The sequence below is a fragment of the Epinephelus lanceolatus genome, chromosome 15, assembly GCF_041903045.1.
Source record: "Epinephelus lanceolatus isolate andai-2023 chromosome 15, ASM4190304v1, whole genome shotgun sequence".
Lineage (NCBI taxonomy): Eukaryota > Metazoa > Chordata > Actinopteri > Perciformes > Serranidae > Epinephelus > Epinephelus lanceolatus.
Window position 1 is genome coordinate 15,988,541 of NC_135748.1, and position 19,815 is coordinate 16,008,355.

Genomic DNA, 19,815 nt, shown 5'->3' on the forward strand with positions numbered 1-19,815 from the left:
ATCCATGTTTAGCCTGCAGACTTCTTCTTCCCTACCTTTGTTGGAGCATTGCTGCATATCTTGGCGTGTTACCGCCACCTGTTGATCAGTGGAATAGTGTGGATCCTTTGCCAGGTGTATGTATGTGAATGTGGAAGTAGTGTTGACACCATTTACTTGAGTAAAGTGTAACTAGTTAAAGCCATGTATTCAACATACTACTGAAGTGAAAGTACAAAAGTATTAACAGTACAGTCTACTTAAAATATCAAAAGCAAAAGAACTAGTATATTGTTATCACATTATGATATTGACATTGTCTATGTAAGAACAATTTTATTTTTGCAGTGAGTAATTCCTTGCAATGATCACATGATCACGTCACACAGTTATAACAGCTGCTCGTTTGGGGGCTGTATTACCCGAAATGACCACTGACCAAGAAGAAAAAAAGCATGAGGAAGAAGAAAACCTGGCTTACTGATTGGCCAGGACCGAAAACGGAAATCCATCCCCTTCAGCCGGCTTGATCACAACAAAAACAATGGAGCAACGCCAAATTTATACAGTCTTGGGGTTTCTGTTTTTACTTTGGTGTTCAAACCTAATTGTATTTTCACAAGAAGCTGCCCAGTCTGAGCAGCAGGTGAGGCAGCGAGAGGGTCGCGCTGTTGGCTTTGTTTTTTTTCTACCCAAAATACACTGTCCTCTATGTCAATTCCTCTCTTTGGTTTACTTCCTCTCTTTGGTTCGCTGGATAGTCTGTTTGCATTTCCCACTGTAAACATACCGCACCAGGGTTCACTTGCAAGTGAACCGAGACCCCCAGTTTCAAGCGGACCAGGCTTTCCAGCGTTCGCACCACTCCAAACAAACCGAACTATCCGTGACAGTGGACCAGGGTTTAAAGCGGACCAAATGGTGCCAGTGTGAATGCGTCCTTATTTCCTTCTTATTTTGCTGTGTTCGGGACGTTTCTGTGCACACGTGTAGTTGAGGTCGAGACTTTATAAAAAGTTAGTAACCAGGTGCTAGACCGTAGCAGCACAAATCCCAGAGGAAGATATGAAAATTGTGGACACAACGTCAAAAAAAAATGCAAATACAGCAAGGCAAAACACCAAACGGACGGACAACTGAGGGGTCAGACCTCTTCAAAGGGTCACAACATAAATCTGAGGGTGCATGAGAAGATTAATGGAAGATGACAGAGGGGAAAAAAAATCTTAAAAAACAAGTTGTTGTTTTTGTGTTTGTTTTTTACCTTTCTCTGATATTTATTTTGTATAACATTGTGTATCTTGTATAGTTTATGTTTTTAAAATGTAAAACATTAATCTAAAAAGTAACTACCTACATTTCCCTCTGAAATGTAGTTAAGTAGAAGTTTAAAGTATCATAAAATGGAAATACTGGAGTACCTCAAAACTGTACCTAAGTACAGTACTTGAGTAGAAAATACTCCCTCGAGACAGAAACAAAGTCAAGCTGATAACAATTAGATAAATTCGACAGTATGTCAATCAAACAACATATAGTACATACTAACAAGGAGAGTGGCGCCACTAAGCTACTTACTGAAATTGCAAGAGTGTCTTTGTACAGAATTTGGTCTGTGTTACAGTTTTGAATAAAAGGAGCAGAAGCAAAGTCATGTATTGGTTTGTCCTCGCTTGAATGCGTCACTTTCAGAGACAAACTCAAAGAAAGATTGAGCAAATTGACACAACTATACTTAAACTATGCAAGTGTGAGTGTAAAACCATTCCCAGTTTTGTCGATAAATCCTGTTTTTTCTCTGCATGATTTCTCCTGTAAATGAGGGCCAAAGACATGACAGCTTGCTGAGTCACACTCACTTCTGGGGTGTAAATCATTCTGATAAGATGTTCCTAGACAGACCCTTGTGCCTACAAGGCACGTGTTTTTATAGCCAGTATTTAGATATTATTTGTGTTGCAACTGCAAAGCCACAGTTGTGTACTGACGAAGGAGGAGCTGGAACAGGACACATAGTCCAAATATTATCCCATCACTTTGTCACAGGAGTTTCCGGAGCTTTCTTATGTTTTATCAAAGAAATCAGGAACTTGGAGAACCAAGGAAAGAGAGCAAGAAGAGAGAGTCCTCAAACTCAATCCCGCCATGCAGACGGGTGTGTTGGAAATAGGAGCCCAAGGGTGTAATAACCTATACACCTAAATCTGATATGACAATCCATTTGGGTGTTGTAGCAGGGGGGCGGGGGTGGTTGGGGGGGGAAGCAGACCTCTTGACAGTCTGACTCCTCACTGTCAGCTTGGGTTGGCTGGTTCGTATTTCCCACTGTGTCTCCGCCTTAGACGCGCAGCAGATAAAAATATCCACAATAGCAGACAGGCAGACCCTCGTGGAGTTGGGTTTCGGTTTTTCCTTTCCTTTCATTCTCAAAAACTGCAGCTCAGCTAACTTTGCCCCAAAGTCTGGAGTTACAGCGAGGGGACTGCGGCCCAGGAGAAGAAACTTAACTTGCTTTAAGGACAGTCCTTGAGAGTTTGACTTCGACTAGTGTTTCCTTCCAGTGATTTCTCACCTTTTCTTTTGCTTGATCTCCAATATCCTGATCAATACAATGACCGTTAAGATTAGTTTAAATGGTGCTTAACCAGCCTGCATATGTCAGCTACACTGTGGGCATGGATGATGAAATCAAGGATCCTATCCAGTGTGTGTTAAGACAAATGAAAATACTCTGTTTGAAATATCAGTTTGCGTCTTTTCAGTTAGCAATTCAGTTAGCTCATTAAAATTTCTGCATCACAGTTCTCACAGTCTCCGAATTAGTTGTGATTTCACATGATCCTGCTCATACGTACACGTGTTAAACTCAAATTTAACCTCAGTAAATTAATGTAAAAACAGCCATCTAAAGTCAAACTTACAGTACAGTGTGGGAGAAAGGGTCAGCGATACTGAATGAGTACTTTGATGCCAAACCAAGTCAAGAAATATTACTTGCTGATGAAACAGAAGCACCTCCAACACTAAGCTTCATCAAGATATTAAAAGTCATTGTTGCCAGTGGACAGCCTTGACGTGTCTTTACAAAAGAATGTGTCCTCTTGCTTCACCATCTTTTTGATTTAAAGCCTCTGGAAATTTGATTTAAAATCTGCAACATTAACTTTGATTGTTGATAATTCAACCATCAGCACTTAGAGTTTAGGGGAAAACATCCATCTATGCACTATGGAGCAAAGTTTTTGATAAGCGGGTCCACTTTATGTTTGCAATGTGCACATGGAAGGATCATGTACATGCACAGGTGGATGATGTCATACACAATTCCAAGACATGGAAGAAGGAGACTGCTAGCATGTAAACATGGGTGTACTATAATACACACAGTGCATTTTGGTGAGTAATACTGAATATTAACAAACTGGTGTTTGTTTACAAGAAAACTCCACAGGGCACCTTTAATTATTATTTGCGAGGAGAAAAAAAGAAATCAGCTAATCTGCTTCTTCAGAACTCTGTGGGTGTTGTTTGATCAGACTTGACTGACAGCGGTCCACTAACAGAAGCAAACACCTCCACAACTGCCATCAGACTCTGATTAAAATGTTGCTAAATCCCGATTGGTGCATGAAAGTGACATTACCCTGTTCCAACTTAACCCTGCCCAGTTCAAACCAGTGAGAAGAGCTTGGAGAAATGCACAAATTTTCTGAAGAGAAATGTAACTTTTGCAGAGCATTGTGTTTTGGATACATAGCTGGTTGGATCACATTCTTTAAAACCAACTTCCTGTTTTTTTGGGACTTTCGCAAAGTGTACTCAAGACACAAGACACATTCCCACACCATAGAAAACCACCTGCTGTAGATCAGGCTTTATGGCACTGTGAGAATCAATGCATGGAAATTTTTCTAACCATATTTTCTAAACATATCATGATCCTAATCTATAGAAATACCTGCTAAGTACAGAAGAGACAGATGCATTGCATAAATTCTATCCTTAGGAAAAGTGCAGGCACTTGAGCACATTCATTCATTCTTCCAATACTTCGGAGTAAAGAGGCAGACAGAGGATCAATATGCCACCACACAAGTGAGGTCATACATTTGCATGCATTATTTCCAGCCCCTGTATACGGCAGCTAAAGTTCCCGAATTCCTGCGCTGCAATTGCGGAGCAGAAGGCGTGGTGACCTGTTCACAACCCTTTAAAATGACAGCAGCCCATTTCTCTCTTTCCACTCCCTCTCTGCCTCTCTGTAGCCTCCACTATCTCTCGCTTTACACATCATCCTCGCCCCACCCTTTTGCGGGAGGGCGGTTGTGATTGATTGATGTATGCTGGTGTGGGTAGTGACATAAATATTAATCATCTGCCACCCTCAGGCCACTGGTTTAACCGGACTCCCCAAGAGGAGAGCAGCTTCATAATTTTTGCTCTCAAGACGTTTTCTGTTCAGCGGCGGATGCTTTTGCATTCATCAGCGCACCAGGCTGGTCTCTATTTTCCAATTGAGTAAAAATTTAGAGTGACCATAAATAAATCTCATGAGCTGCGATGAAAGACAGCCCTCCATAATGTCAGCTGTATCGTAAATTAGGGGGGGGGGGGGGGGGTGTAAGGTGTTTTATGTTTTTTTGGGAAGGAACAAAGCTCCTGGGTATGTGCATTTTTTTTCCCTTTCAGCACCAGGGTGCTGTGAATCACCAGTGTATTTCTTCTGTCATCTTTTCTGGCATTCTCATTTCTGTCTGGCCTCTATTCCCTCCATCTCTCTCCGTCCCCTCCCTCTCTTCATGCTTTATCTCCCACATCCACTCTGTCTCGGGTTCCTCCACCTCCCCCTGTGGTGCAGGGGTGGGTCAGAGAGGGTGGGGGTGGAGGTGGGGGCTTCGGGCTGGCGGTGGGTTGGTGAGGCCGGTGTCTGGGCATCGAGCGGAGGGGGGCGTGGTTGCTTGTCTGCCTCGAAGCCCCTAACGAGAGCGTGATTCATGGCACAAGGGGCTCCCATAGGGACAGGATTAGAGGTGCTCTGTCTAACCGCTCCCCAGAGAGAGTAAAAAGATATTTAATCTGCCCACCACGCAGGCAGCTACCTCTGGGCTCTGTGTGTGTGTGTGTGTGTTACTGTGTGTGATTGTGTGTGTGTGTGTGGGTGTGTGTGTGTTGCCCCCCCCCCAAACCCAAAAGAAATATACAGTCCTGCAGCAAAACTGATTAATTATTTTCCCGTTATTTTTCTACCATGCAACAATCCGTTAACATTCTGTTGAACACTTTGCGTTGTGTCATCAGTGTCATTGCCTTGTTTCATTCTTTGTTCAACAGACAGAAACTGGTCTATAATGAATAACCAGGACCTGAAGCCCATTTAGAAAAGATCACATAGCATCAAATTAATGTGCAGGACTAGTTTATAGATATTCTGTATATATTTTAAACTACTTTGTGTTTGAATCAGCACTTTCTTTTTTCCTCATTGTGTCTTATAATTCTTTCAAACATGATTTTGGAACCAGAAGTAAGACAAACACATTTATAATCAGTGTTCTTATATTAAAGGTCCAGTGTGTAGGATTTAGTGGCATCTAGCGGTGAGGTTGCAGAACTAAAACTTCTTCCATGTACCAAGTGTGTAGGAGAACACGACGCAAAAAGGCAAATGGCCCTTTCTAGAGCCAGTGTTTGATTTGTCTATTCTGGGCTACTGTAGAAACAACATGGTGGACTCCATTAGAGAACCCACTTTGTATCTGGATATAAACGGCTAATTCTAAGGTATTGAAAACACAATTCATATTTTTAGGTAATTATAAATTAATGAAAACATAATTAGGAATATTATATACAATTTCTGCCCATAGATGCCCCTAAATCTTTCACACTGGACCTTTTAAGGCCCAGACACGCCAAACCGACTTCAGAAAACCAGCGGCAACAAAAGCCAACTGTTGGGTCGCCTCATGTCACCTGTGTCTCTGCCGAAAATATACACATGAACACATGGCAAAGACTGTTGCCGATGGCCAACCAGCATATACGTTCTCCTCCTGCGTATGATGAAATACCCTTCCACACCAGCAGACGGCAGTAGTCTGTATGCATCAAAAGGGGAAACCGGAAGACCGTCTTAACGCTGGTTAGCCAGTTAGCACATTAACAACACAACTCAAACGTTGATAGAACAGAGCATATTTACCATTTGCCAATGAACAATAACACAAACCATAAGGAAATGTATCTGTTAAAGAGCTCAATGCGTAAAGGGAAATAATCTTACCTTATGTAATAAGTTTGTTTTGGACTCACTCCCTTTTGACTTTAGCTCTTTGTTAACTTACCTCACTTCTGTTTCTTTGCTTGCGTGTTAAGCTGGTCAGAGTAATTTTATTCATCAACAGTCTCTGTCATTGCCGTCAGTGATTCAACTTGCTGAATCAGCCAAAACAGCTAATGGGGGCTCATGAGAGGCAATGGTGCGGGATACACCGCACTGACTAGGGTGACATACGCTCACCGACAGCCCAACAGTGACTGACGGCTGACTGTCAACTTGGTGTGTCAGGGCCTTTAAAATAATTAAAAAACAATGTAAATGTATGAGAAACACACAAAAGTAATCCCTCTCAATCATAACTTATAGCCTACCAGAGCCCTCAGCCTGTATTTTATTATTTTCTTCTTATTTTACATGTAGGGACGTTTATGGGCGTGTACCCCCACAGCTCTCAGGTGAGGTCGAGGCTTTATAAAAAGGTAGCGACCAGGTGCCAGATCATAAGCAGCAGGCATCCAAGAGACGCAGCACTGAAAAAAAAAAATTTGCAAATAGGGTAAGGCGAAAACATCAAATGAGAGTGAATCTTGGGATTGGCTTTCCTGTTCTGGTTCAGTCTCACTGCTCTCAATGATGATAAATTTGCATATTATTTGTCAAACACTGTTTTAAACAACCATGATGATTAGCAGCCTTTACCTTGCATTTTACACTGAGTACATCAGCCAGAGGTGTTTTCAGCACAAAGAAGAAAGAACCTTATTTTGGAAGCGAACAGTACGTTAGCCAACATTATGTCCTGTCCATTATTTAACCACATAGTTTGAACTATGCATGCCGGATGTTTTCAAGCTGTTACTGGTTCCTAAACATTGCTCATTAAAACAAGGTGAAGCAGTGGGAGCAGGTGTAACTGGAATCAGGCTCTTCACAACAGATGGCAGCAGGGTGTTGGGAAAGATGTTAGAAACAGAGATGCTACATGTTGCTTACCTTTAAAAACCCTTGCTGCAATGCAAGTTGAACTCTTTACTGTGTTGTTGTACTTTTATATGGTGACAGTGTGATGAACTGCCAGTATAGCAGGTCTACAAGGAGAGAGTCTTTCCTACTCAGCTAATGGACTTCTTAATATTCTAAACCCCCCTTTCCATCAAGCAGTCCAGTTCAGTTCAGTTCAGTTTGTCACACATTAGAACTATTATCTTTGCATTTCCTTTGTCAGAAGTTGTGGATGGTACCAATAGATCGGTTCCATACTGTCCTATCCTGTTTTTTCGTCACCCCTCTGTTGAAGTACCTAGCACACCTACCTCCATTGATTGGTCAATAGAGAATCAACACTCTTGCTCAGACTAAAGTGGGCTGTAAACACTTTTTCTACAGTAGCAAGTTGTCTTTTCATTAGTAGTCAACAGTTTGCAGCTATAGATTGAGAAAAAATAATTTTATTCACTGTGCCGCCCAAAGGCTACTGCCAACAGCTACCCACAACTCTTAAAGTGGAATATTTTCTTGCATGTTGGGCTGAAGTGTGAATCAACACACATTAAATGTGAATATACCAACTCTGGGGTACACAGTAGGTCCATGGGTAGAGCAGGTGCCCCATGTACAAAGGCACTGTCCTTGCCACCGCGGATTCAGTTCCAGAACCTCTCGCTCTGCCCTTCATGCTTAGTCTATCCTATTTAATAAAAGCATGACATATGTTTTAATGATGATTGGATCTTTTATACAAACTGCAAATATTCATTTTTTTTACTTGGAGAAAAAATGTTTCTGAGTGTCAATCCTTTGCACTCCTGCAGCATTACACCCTTACTCTGCTCTAAACACTCCAGCCTGTTCTTTTATGTGCTGAAAATGGCGCACAACCCTGTTTCGTGGATGATCAACGAAGTGCTGACATTGTAAGTGAAAAGGAAATACAGCAACAGCTGGATGGAGCAGTGACACGGCTATTACAATCTGGTACAACCCCACCTACGTTTAAGATTACTGTCTGCAGTGAAAACTTAAAACAAATCGACAGCTTAGGTTCATGACTGTACGGATCGAAGGGTACTATACCGAAATTGTTCGGTGGAAACGCAGCTTAAGTACATAGTTAAAAATTGCTAGAAAAATTGAACGTTTGTTTGTTTGTATTTTAATTTACTGATGGTATTTCTTTGCAGGGGCTTTGTCTACGACAGCAGGAACAACCTTCAGATGAGGGGACTGGTCGTACTGCTGTTGTCGAAAGCCGCAGGGCCGGGCCACGCAGTCTCTGATCTCCTGGCTCAGGACATGGTCAGCGGCATCTACCCAAGGTAAATAACTTAATGTTACTAACACCAGGTTGGACTTTAAGGAAAAACAGTTTGCATTGTTTTACATCGGATTGGTTGGAGTAACAAGATACTGAGTACAGACAGCTTTGCCCATCACTGATTAGATCCATCAAAGTCCATCAAAGCATCAGCTATCCAGTAAGCTGTTCCTATGGCTTTGTTTTTGATTGTTTGCCGTTTTTCAAACTCCCTGACGTCTGCTTTACTCTCTATACCCTTCAGCATGTTCGACTTTACAGCTCTAAATGGTGCAAGTATCAACATCAGCAGGATGCACTGATGAATCTTCCTCCTATGCAGGAAATTCCCTAAAGCCTGGCTTACTGTGAAAAATGTAATTGGTTGCTTTTGCATAAAACACATTGCAAAAATTGCCCTTTAGGATTTTTCTCAACAGTTAAATTGTGTCTAGCAACCTTAATCACAGTCATAGAGCATTTTAGGAAGTATGGCCATATCATATCAGTGCTAATTTCCACCCAGCAACTTATTTGGTTCAATACATTAAAACCAACCGACATCTTTCTGGCTTCCACATATTTCCATTCTCACGTATGAGCTGCTTGGGAGAAAACAGTGGGCAGTAAACATGTGTAACATTGCATTGTAGGCCCATAAATGTGCATGGCAAGCAGACCAAGAAACGCAATGCCTCTTTTGTCCCTGTTACATGGCTGCTGAAGGATAAATAGTGAAATAAAATCCCAGTGTCAGGTAATTCTATCGTGTCCTCTGTGGTTATCGTCCATATCAATTCCTGTAAATGAAGCACTACATCATCTTGCTAATATGATGGAATGTGGGGGCAATACAGCCACAGTTACAAGATGGGATGGGTTTTTTATGTATTCTGTTATATTTAGTTTGTGGCTAATTGGAAAAAAATATTCAACAAAACCACCCTGCAGTTGCTGCTTTGCATTAAAATTGCCAAACAGTTACATAGTAAAGAGATATATTAGACTGAAACATGACCAAAAAGTCTTTGTAAAAGCAAACTTACTAAACAGTGTGTTAAATGGCGAAATGGCCCTACAGAAAGCAGAGACATTTGCATGTTAAAGAACATGGGCTCTATCTTACACACAACACAAAGCAGCTTATTAAAGAAGCAGACAGCATAGCGCAACTGTCATTGCTAGTTTCAGACCAATGCAGTTGTCATTTTCATGGCCAGCACCCACATGGAGTAAGTAGCAAATGTACTTGCACCCATCCATGTGCCCATGGGTGTGTAGGTCTTAAAATGAGGTGCAGTCAGGCGTACTGTTGGCACATTGCCATTGACCAACAAAAACTAGGACTTAAGTAAATGGTGTAGTATTTTACTGCTATTTAAAGGGCACATTATTCAGATAGTAAGATGCGCCTACAAAAGTGGGTTCACAACATGCGTATGTTCTGCTTGTTACACACTTAATTATTATTAGTAATCATTAATGAGGAAATATTAAGGAGGAAAATGTTAATTACATTCTATGATGTGATCTTAGCAGAGAGCTGCTGTCCAACTCCCCATTAATAGAGACTCTGTGCACATTTACGCACAAGGAGCAGCGTAACTTCATTGACTATTTCAGAAGCTAAAAGTTTACTTCTGTTCCCTCTCCCAAGTTTCTAACTACAGTTTTTTGTTTTGCTGCTTAAATGTCCCCCAGTATGTGCTGCAGTGACATTACTGCTCTTACTGCATTACTCTCAGCAGAAAACCGCTCGCTTCTCCAATTTGCCGAATCAGCCATGTAAACAGCAGTGCGCCAGGTGCAGGCACACCTGGCTTTTAAAGGGAATGGAAAATGACACTCTGATTGGTTGAATTCATGTTAAGCCCAAAACATTCCTATTAAGGGACTAAATATAGCCCCTTTGCCCCTTTGGTCTTACTTTGCGCTCAGATTAGATGCAGTTTAACCAGCTAAAGCGGTTGGACGCTATGTTTGGGCAGTATTTATCTATTTCATACCTTCTTACCTTCCTGAAGTTCCACGGGGGTACACAGTATATGATGGTGTGTGTGCGGCACTACCTAACCTGACCTCTGGTGGCATGTGATGTGCACTAAATACAATACAGCATCTCTGTATGAGTTTTATAAAAAGAGGAGCATCTGTGTTTTTGACTGGGATTTCTAAATACCCTTTCATACCGTAATACTGTTTATTGTTTGTTTATTGTTTAATGGATCCCCATTAGTTGTCACCATGGTGATGACTATTCTTCCTGGGGTTCCTAAACTGTGATACCACTCAATTCTGTTCGACAGGCCTTAAATACACTTGCACCATGTACTGCAGACCATGCGCTATAGATGGTTTAAATAGAGCCCCAGATCTTAATTCTTGCTAGTTAAAATGCATTAGCCTGAAAGTGGTGTCCTTTTGTACAGACACTCATTGTCCCCAGAGGATGAATCCTACTGACTTTTACAGATGACTATTTTTATTCATCCAAGGATATACATCTACATTATGCATTGCCACAAAATTCTGTACATTCGTACATTCAATCCTAATGACTCAAGTGACCATTTGACTTTTGTCCGTCTTGACTACCATTGAATGTCTTGCCATGTAATTTGGTAGATATTCAGACTCTTTGTGACCCCTGATTGTTTGTCCCATTCTTCAGTTTTTGACTAAACTGTTGCAAAAATGTTACTCCCATCAGCTAGTTTGCATGTAACATTTGTTCTTATTAGCAATAAATAGTGTGTGATTGTTTATTGTATTCTGACACTACTCTCTGGCTAATTATTACACAAAAAACAACTTTGGTTGTCAACTTTATGAAACAGTGTAGAGGTCTTAACAGTGAGCATTACAGCCTCTCAAAATGGCTCTCTAGTTTTGTTATGACATAAATCAAAGAAAATTGCTTGGAATAGATGTAACAAACCATAATATATAAATGTATTTATACATATTTAAATGTAGAGTGTTAAATGTGGTATTAATGTACTGCTGTTAAAATGCTTTAGGTAGCACCCCAAGGTCCTCCCTGGCTTTCTCACACACACATTGACTTCCAGCATGCAGCTCAGAACAGGGATGTGGGTGTGTGCCAAGTGGTTTCCAGAAGTGACTGCTGTGTTTGGCGTGGCTGAGCGCTGGGTGCCTGAAAGGCTTCTTTCTTACTGCTAGCTGGCACAAGGCACATGTGTGTAGTGGAGCCGTGTCTGTGCAGAAACATCCTAATATTAGAACTAATTGGAATAACCTGGGCGCCATGGAAGCGCTTGAGTCCGGTCCTTGTCAGGCTGCGAGGCCGAGCCGTGTCTACAGGGTTCTGTCTCACTCCAGGACGAATTATTAGACACGCACCTCATGTCACACAGCCTGGCACTCACATCACTATGACACTGGATCACCGAATCCAACATGCAGCATTCCCTCACTCATGTGTGATGGATAGTCCAAACCCAAACACACACATACACACACACTTACACACACAGCATGACTTGATCACCTCATTTGCACTATCTTGCTCTCTCTTTCTCTCCCCCCAGCAATCCCCCCACCTCTCCTGGGCTCATTAGCACCTCTGATGGAAGAGATGGTAGGATGGAGGGAGTCGGGGTGGGGCGGGTTTGGGGGGGGTGATTGAAACCTCCGGGGGACGGTCTCCTCCCTCCTGACAGGCAGCATTTGTAAAACATTTCCCACTCTGCTGCCTGACACTGATGATTCACCAAAGCACCACCATGATAGATGGATAGATAGATAGATAGATAGATAGATAGATAGATAGATAGATAGATAGATAAGCAGGCACTCGCAGATAGTCCAACTTGTACCCACCACACCTCTTAATTTTTTGTGACAAATGAAAGCCATGCCACTGAACACATCACGCAGCCCGTGTGATGGACAGGCCACCTCTTTAAATCACACACAGGGATGCACTCACATCTGCAAGGCTGTATTTGATGGCGAGGCACACTGCAGAGGGAGGAAAATGGAACAGAACAGTCAGGACAAGGGGCGTGGTGAGGGGCGTTACACCTCAGCAAGATGGCATCGGTTGCTATGCAACTGGGCACCAAAGCTATTTATACACCGGCCCCCTTGTCCCCCTTTTTCCTCCCCAAGCTCCACTGCTACTGATCAGGACTGCTAGATTGGAGGCACAGCTTTGGGATGTGTATGCACCGGGGTTCAACTGATTGGGGTTTTTTGGAGGAAGGTACCTGCCATTGTTGTGCCATTGTTTAGTACTTTAAAATCAAGAATTCTAAGTAATTTCAAGGGCTGTGTGTTTCCTTATATTACTTTCCTGTTAGGGTGGGGTCCTTATACAGGTTGAGCATCATGGGACACTAAAATTATCCATTGAAGCCAAACCATTGGAATTATGATCACCCCATTTACCCTCCAAATTAGGGTTTGGCAATGTTGATGTATATATACTGCAAGAGGATTTAGAATTGTCTTCCATAGCAGATTTTGCCATTCTATTTATGCTGCCACAGCTATCCCTTTCAATATCTTTAGGTCTATTAGACCATTTTGAAGAATGTTGAAAATCAATGATTAGGACTGCTTTTTAGCAATATTATTTTTAGGATTTTTTCATTAGTGTAATAAAGTACCCTGATTTCTCATTTGGTTGATTTGCCAACACCAGGCAGTCCCATCTGGTTCTTTTATCCATAAACATTCTTAGTTGCTATATTCATAAAATTTAGTGTATCACAGTATAATATATTGATATAATGGAGGATAGAGGATTGTATCCATATCAGCTACCACTTCTACGAAATAAAAATAATACACTGAAATTGTTACAGCCATTCATAAAAAAGAGAAGACTTTATATTCATAAAAAGATGGGAAGTCCATCAATTTCACATATTGGCTGTTTAAATGTGTTTGGGTTTACTAATGCATTTAAGAATAAGGTCAGATAAAAACTTGTGCTGCTCCAGAGGGAGCTGTATGAAGTCTGATCAGTTGCTTTAAGTGATCTCACCTGAGTCAGCATAGGTTGGGGCCATAGACAGTTTAAAAATAATGGATGTAGTCACCGTGACATCACCCATTGGTTTATGGACTCCTGCTTTGAACCCCTGAATTTGGCATTTTGTTGCATTTTGGTTTTTTGGAGTTAGATATGACCATATTTGGACTAGAGGGTGGAGCTTTGAAGGAGCGAGGAGGTGGATCTGACTCAGACTGTGGTGATGTCTTGCAGACAGCCTGTCATTCAAAGTTGCCACGCACTTATGCATAACTTAAAGGCTTGATGCAATGTAAACAGATGAGACAACAAAACCAAAACCATTTTTTGTACTAGGCTGTAAACATGTTTATTTCTGCTGTAAAGTTGGGGATTTTAACATGGGTGTCTAAGGCAGTGGTTCCCAACTGGTCCAGCCCTAGGGTCCAGATTTCTCCTTAGTCATTAGTTCGAGGTCCACACAGTTTAATATATTCAGCATCATACTTGCGTTTTGCCATGTCGTTGGGCCAGTTTGCTGTCTCTGTGAAGTAGCTGTCTGTTAGTCATTTGCTCTACAGCAGGAAACAGCACTTCAAAATAAAAGCTCAATGTTGGAAATTCACTGCACTTAAAAGTAAAGTGTGTTTTTTTGTTACAAAGACACCTTTATGTGTCACTTGTGGTTCATTCAGAACCAGTTGGGAACAACTGGTCTAAGGGGATTGACTCGCTTTTGGAGCCAGCCTCAAGTGGACATTTGAGGACCTGCAGTTTTTGGCGCTTTGACGTTGGCTTCATTTTTCAGCCCCAGAGGCTGCCACTTGGCCGGGTCTGAAGACTACGAGTGTGAATCTGAAAAAAATCTGAGGATGCGGATGTTTAAAAGAATTGAGCTTACCAGACCTGTAGCCCACTCCATATCTCTGCTTCTGGCTAGCAGCTCAAGGCTATATTACCCACTACTAGTGGCAAACCTGAATCTCGGACCAAACTTTTGGCTAATGAATTGCATTATGGGTAATGGGGGTGACAGTATCTCGGGTTCTGCCGCATTGATTTTGACCCATGTGTCCACCAAGATCCTAAAATGTTATAGGAGTACAATGCTGAATCGAAGGAGCACTCTTTTATTGATATTTTGTAATATTTAATTTGGTGACGGTAACTGGGTCTATAAGCAAAAGCATGAGCCGATAACACGTTTATCACATTTTATTTTTTAATTTTTATTTTCTTGGATCAAGTTAAATAATGGAATAAATGGTCACTGTAAGCTTTGCCTCAGCTTGGAATACAATGTAAAATGTTATTTTTATGACCTGAAATCAGCCACAGCTCTTTATCGTCCTCCCCTTGTTGTAACAATGAGTTCTCCTCTTGAAACCCGTCGAGCGTAGCCATCACTCCGAGGCACCTTGAGAACACGCGACTGTCAATCTGTTAATTTCCTCTTATTTAAACCCTGAACTTATTAACTCTCATTTGGGGCGACTGTGTTGTTTCTCTGCGTCACCGAGCTGAGAAACCAACCAGACAATGGATGTGATTGAGAAGCGAAATAGATGACATTATTGAATTTTAATCACATCTTTTCCACGCCGACGTCGAACACAGCAATTACCTGGCTACAAGACGCTCGTGTGTGTGTGAGTGTGTGCATGTGTGCATGTGTGAGTGTGTGTGTGTACAGGAAGGGGTTGGAGCGCAAGGCAGACGACTGGCTCATCAGGTTCTCACAGCGGCTGAAAGAAGGTCGTAAGTGGCTATCAGCGCACCCAACCCTGTCTGGATGGATCCCTCCTGTCGCAGCGTGGCGAGCTCCTTCCATATGGAGAGGGGCCTAATTATCCCCCACCAATGGCTGAATCAACATTTGATTATATCCTCCCTAAGGCTGCTCTGAAAGGCGCTATTCAAAGACCACTTTTATGTCTTTTCTCTCATAATCAAGAATGGCTGTTATTTGCTAATGATAAGTTTAATATCTTTTTTTAACACAACCCCCGACACGCTGTGCAGTAAGATGTCTGACATGTGCGCTGGTTTATGCCCTTGAGTACACTGATTTTGACTTGAAAGGTTTTTAAACCAAATTGTGGTTGTAGAGAAATCACTTATTTTTTTGAAGGTACACAGTAGTTTCGTCTTTTAAGTTGTCTAGTCAGTAAATGTTTCTGAAAGCAGTTGAATAAACTGTGATGATCATAACAGTCTTTGTTTATAGTGGTGCTGTATATTTTAGTCAAATAAAAAAACGTGACTCTGCAATGTGAATTTTGCCGTTTTATTGACTAAATAGATGTTTTCCTCTTTTGCTAGAAGGATGAAATGAAACCCACAAATCCTTTGTTTTGATTGATTGCTCTGTGGTCGGCACACCTGTACGTGCTGCTGTGAATGAGTTTTCAAACTTGTCAAACCTGCACATTTCACCAGCATAAAGACAATGAAAAGGTTTCTGTCAAAAAGCTCTCTAACTGTCAAGCCCCTGGAACGCCTCTCTTAAAAGCTGTTCACAAAAAAGCTGTGATTTATAAATGAAATCTTGTTTTTCTGTTTCATAGCCAGCGGAACTTGGCAGAAATCACTGAGTTGATCCACACGGCGTTCCTGGTGCATCGTGGGATAGTCGATCTGAAGGGGTGGACGGTTTCAGACGGCCCGTTGAAGGACATGGAGTTTGGGAATAAGATGGCTGTCCTGAGCGGCGACTTTCTTCTCGCAAACGCTTGTTCCGGACTCGCCCAACTAAATAACACTAAGGTACCCAGTGTGTCAGTAACAGACTGTAGCTCTGTGAAATATCTGACCTGACATCAGTGATATTAATGAGAAACACTGCAGTCTTAATATGAGCTCCCAGCGGCCCTTACAGCACCACATATCAGTGTCGGTTTTCATCCCTACATCCAAAAATCTCACGCCTGCAACGACTGCAGAGTTCCCACTGATCATGGGGTATATATATATATGGGAATATTTCACAAGATTCCTATGAGGTATATTTCACAGCAGAGTACCTGCAGTGCAAACATCCAATTTTTCCATTTAGTAGAGAAACATTAAATGGTGATCTGCAATATCTTCATGTTTTTATTTTGTCTTAACCACTGGTGTCGGCTGCGCCTCAGTGTGATGTTTTCACATTGCACTTGCCAGAGATCCTTTTTCATTCAAACAGTGTAGCCCAGTGATCCCCAACCCAGGGGGGGTCCCAAAGGGGACAGTATAAATCTGAGGGCCTGCGAGATGATCAACAAGATTAGCCTGGTTCAAGACTTCTGAATTGCCACCCACAGATCAGATTTGTTCAGCAGCTCAGATAATGTTGTTGTCATCATTGACTGCTATTGCTCCCACTTACAGAAACAATTGACCAGTCAGAGTTTAGTTGGCCAGGGTAATAATGGGGATGTCATCTTCCTACATAGCAATGTAGCTCCCTAGCTGCTTTTTTTATGAGAAATAGCAACAGAAGAACTGCAGTGCGGATGTGTTTGACCCCCACTGATGGTGGTTTCTTCTGATTAGAGAAATGACCAATCTATCAGAGCCTAATAGGTGGGATTTAGTATGGGGACGTCTTTTTCCTACATAGCTGCCTAGCTTAAGGCATGAAAAATAGAAAGAAAAAAAGATCGCAACAAGTGCAGGTAAGATTGACACAGCTGCATTATTTTTTTGTAAGTCAGCCTCAAGAAATACCAATTCTTAAATCACCATATTGTTTTAAACAGAGTGAAAAACGTTAAAGGTACCCTGTGGAGGTTTTGACCACTAGTAGCACCACTGAGTATTGCTTTTACAAGTGGGTGTCAGTTTGGTTTGTATTGTGTACACGAGTAGGCAGTGTTATACACATTTTATGCTCCACTCATTGACATCGGCAGTGGTTAGGAGCGATCAAGCGTAGTAATGCACCAACAAAAGCAGGAAAACTCTAGACTGCAAGCAAGTAAATGTGGATTGGTAGTAAATAAGCAGATACACCACACACACAAGAGGGCTGGATTGCTTCTTCTTTTAATTTAGTCTTCATTTGAAATGTTACAAACGGCAAGTTTCACCCATGGCTTCACCAGGTTTGGTGTCTGATGATGCCAAAGAGCCAAAGACTTAATGTAGACTGGACACCTTTAGGTTCACTGCTGCTAGCAACTGCGACCACAGCATCTGAGTCAACTGACACATCAGCGGGATAGATAGATCGGTCATTACTGATTGATCAAGGCAAAACAAAATAAATAACCTTCCCTTCCAACAAGAAATCATGTAATACCAACTCCAACTTTTCTCTAATCTTTGCTTTTTTTAAGTGAATGAAGTGTTTGGTTACGCTGCCTGCAAGCTGTGTTTAGGGAAGTGCTCGAAAGGGGCGGGTGCTCTCCGGTACGCAGTGCTGGCACTTGATGTTTTACTCTTTGGTGTATTGTGAGCAAATGTACAAATCCTAGGATAGTGAAGGAATGACCTGCCCTACGCTCCCTCTGATTGGCTAGTATTCATTGCCTTCATTGGTTGGGTTGCTCAGGGTTTATGCAAGAGGATTAGTATTGGTTAGGGTTTGGGTAAGAATGTCAGAGGCAGAGTAAGGTGGGCCATTCCTTCACTGTCCTAGGATTCGCAAGTTTGCATACCTTGGCTTTTTCTTGGACATCGTACTCACAAGCTGACGGTACTTTTCCTGTCCTCGCCATGTCAGGTTCTCTTGGGGATTCATATTGGCCCTTAATAAACGGCATTACCCAGGGGGCACTGGACCAAGGACACACTACGTGATGCTCACCTGTTCTCGTTCTTGCCTGCCTGCTTCTAAGTAATGTTGCATTACAGTTATGTTGGCCTGGCTCCAAAAGCACAACACAAAGAGAACACAAACAGTGTCAGGAAACACAACAGAGCTTTGAAAGTCAAATCCTACATTACTAAATGCAGGCCGGGAGCAGCGAGCTAACATTAGTGTCACTCCTACTGTAGCAGTGAAGAGCAGCTACTGCCACCACACCTGATCTTTAAAGTAACACTCCATTAGCAAACCAACTCATGAAATGACTTTTTTGGTACTTTTAGTCGACCCCCAATACTCCTGCCAAGATGGAATAAAAGGAGTATCAGAACTTTTTTTTTTTTTTTTTTTCCCATTTCAAGCAATGGTTTTAGGTGCCATAACTTCAGTAGACATTGCTTGGGTAGGGTAAGAGGTCAGAAAATGTGGTTATTAATGATGGAGGTTGCACTGCAAGGTCTTTTTGGATGTCATGTTATGGTACTTTGTATATCATTCTGACACTCACTAACCAGGTCATCTTTAGCATGGGTTCACACCGGCAGAATAAAACACATCACTCCTCCAAAACCTTCTCAGTCATGGGTCTTTACAGCAACTCATTGTACAGAATATGGTCCAGAGACACCATAGATATGGAAACTATGGGAATCCTTCTTATTGAGTTTTCAGCTTTAGACGTATGTGTGATGGTGGTCTTGTAAGTGCACCACAGATCATATCTGACGGTAGCCTGGTAACCCCTCGCTGACAGATGCTGTCACCACGCTACTCTGTCAGAATGCGGTTGCCTGAGCGGATCAAAATAACCGTCTCTCTCCCCCCCCGTGCCATCAGCCAGACCAGCCCTTATCACCTTCCCTGCCGCTTCTTATTCAGCAAACACAGTCTGGGTTTATGTCTGCTCTATGGCAGCAAAGAGACACCCTCCCAAAATATGATGTAAGTGGTATCCATGGTGCTTCTTGTTTGGGAAACACAGCATGAGTTACAAGGAACCAACATTTCCTTTATAAATTAATGATAATTCTAAAGGTGTGGCATTTCCCTCAAAGTGCTGATTGGCTTTCATTAGGATTTGTCACTGCAACAGAACTGTGGGAGATAATTGTGAGTCTTTGGCTAAGCTACAAATTACAGTAATGGAATTGATATTGTTGTTTCCTTGGAAGATGGGGAAAACACACTGAGAATGAAATGATGGCAGATCTGTTGATGACTTGAGCTAATGATGATTTAATCACATTAAGTGGGCATTTACACCAAGCAAGTTGGCAACGGTTGAATTGAAAATCTGGAACATCTGTCCCTTTAGTGTGGTTCATTGTCAAGGTGAGAGCAATGCCACTCAGACCCATGTGGCACCAAATTACCACACAGCAATGTTTGAAACTATCAGTCCAAACAAACCTGCAGTGCTGTTTTTATAAGGAGTGTGACTGTAATCTGAAGCAACCACAGGAAACGTCCCCCAAAGTGGAAGTTTTTAAGGG

General features: G+C 41.9%; 1 protein-coding gene across 1 annotated transcript in view; it reads left to right on the forward strand.

Annotated features, from left to right (window-relative positions):
- The window catches only part of pdss2 (prenyl (decaprenyl) diphosphate synthase, subunit 2), a 37,934-nt gene that overhangs the window by 3,058 nt on the left and 15,061 nt on the right, over positions 1–19,815 (forward strand). Inside the window, exons 2-3 of the mRNA XM_033643620.2 lie at positions 8,440–8,574; positions 16,101–16,299. Of these exons, the coding sequence (XP_033499511.1) occupies positions 8,440–8,574; positions 16,101–16,299 (334 nt within the window). The remainder of the gene's footprint in view (positions 1–8,439; positions 8,575–16,100; positions 16,300–19,815) is intronic.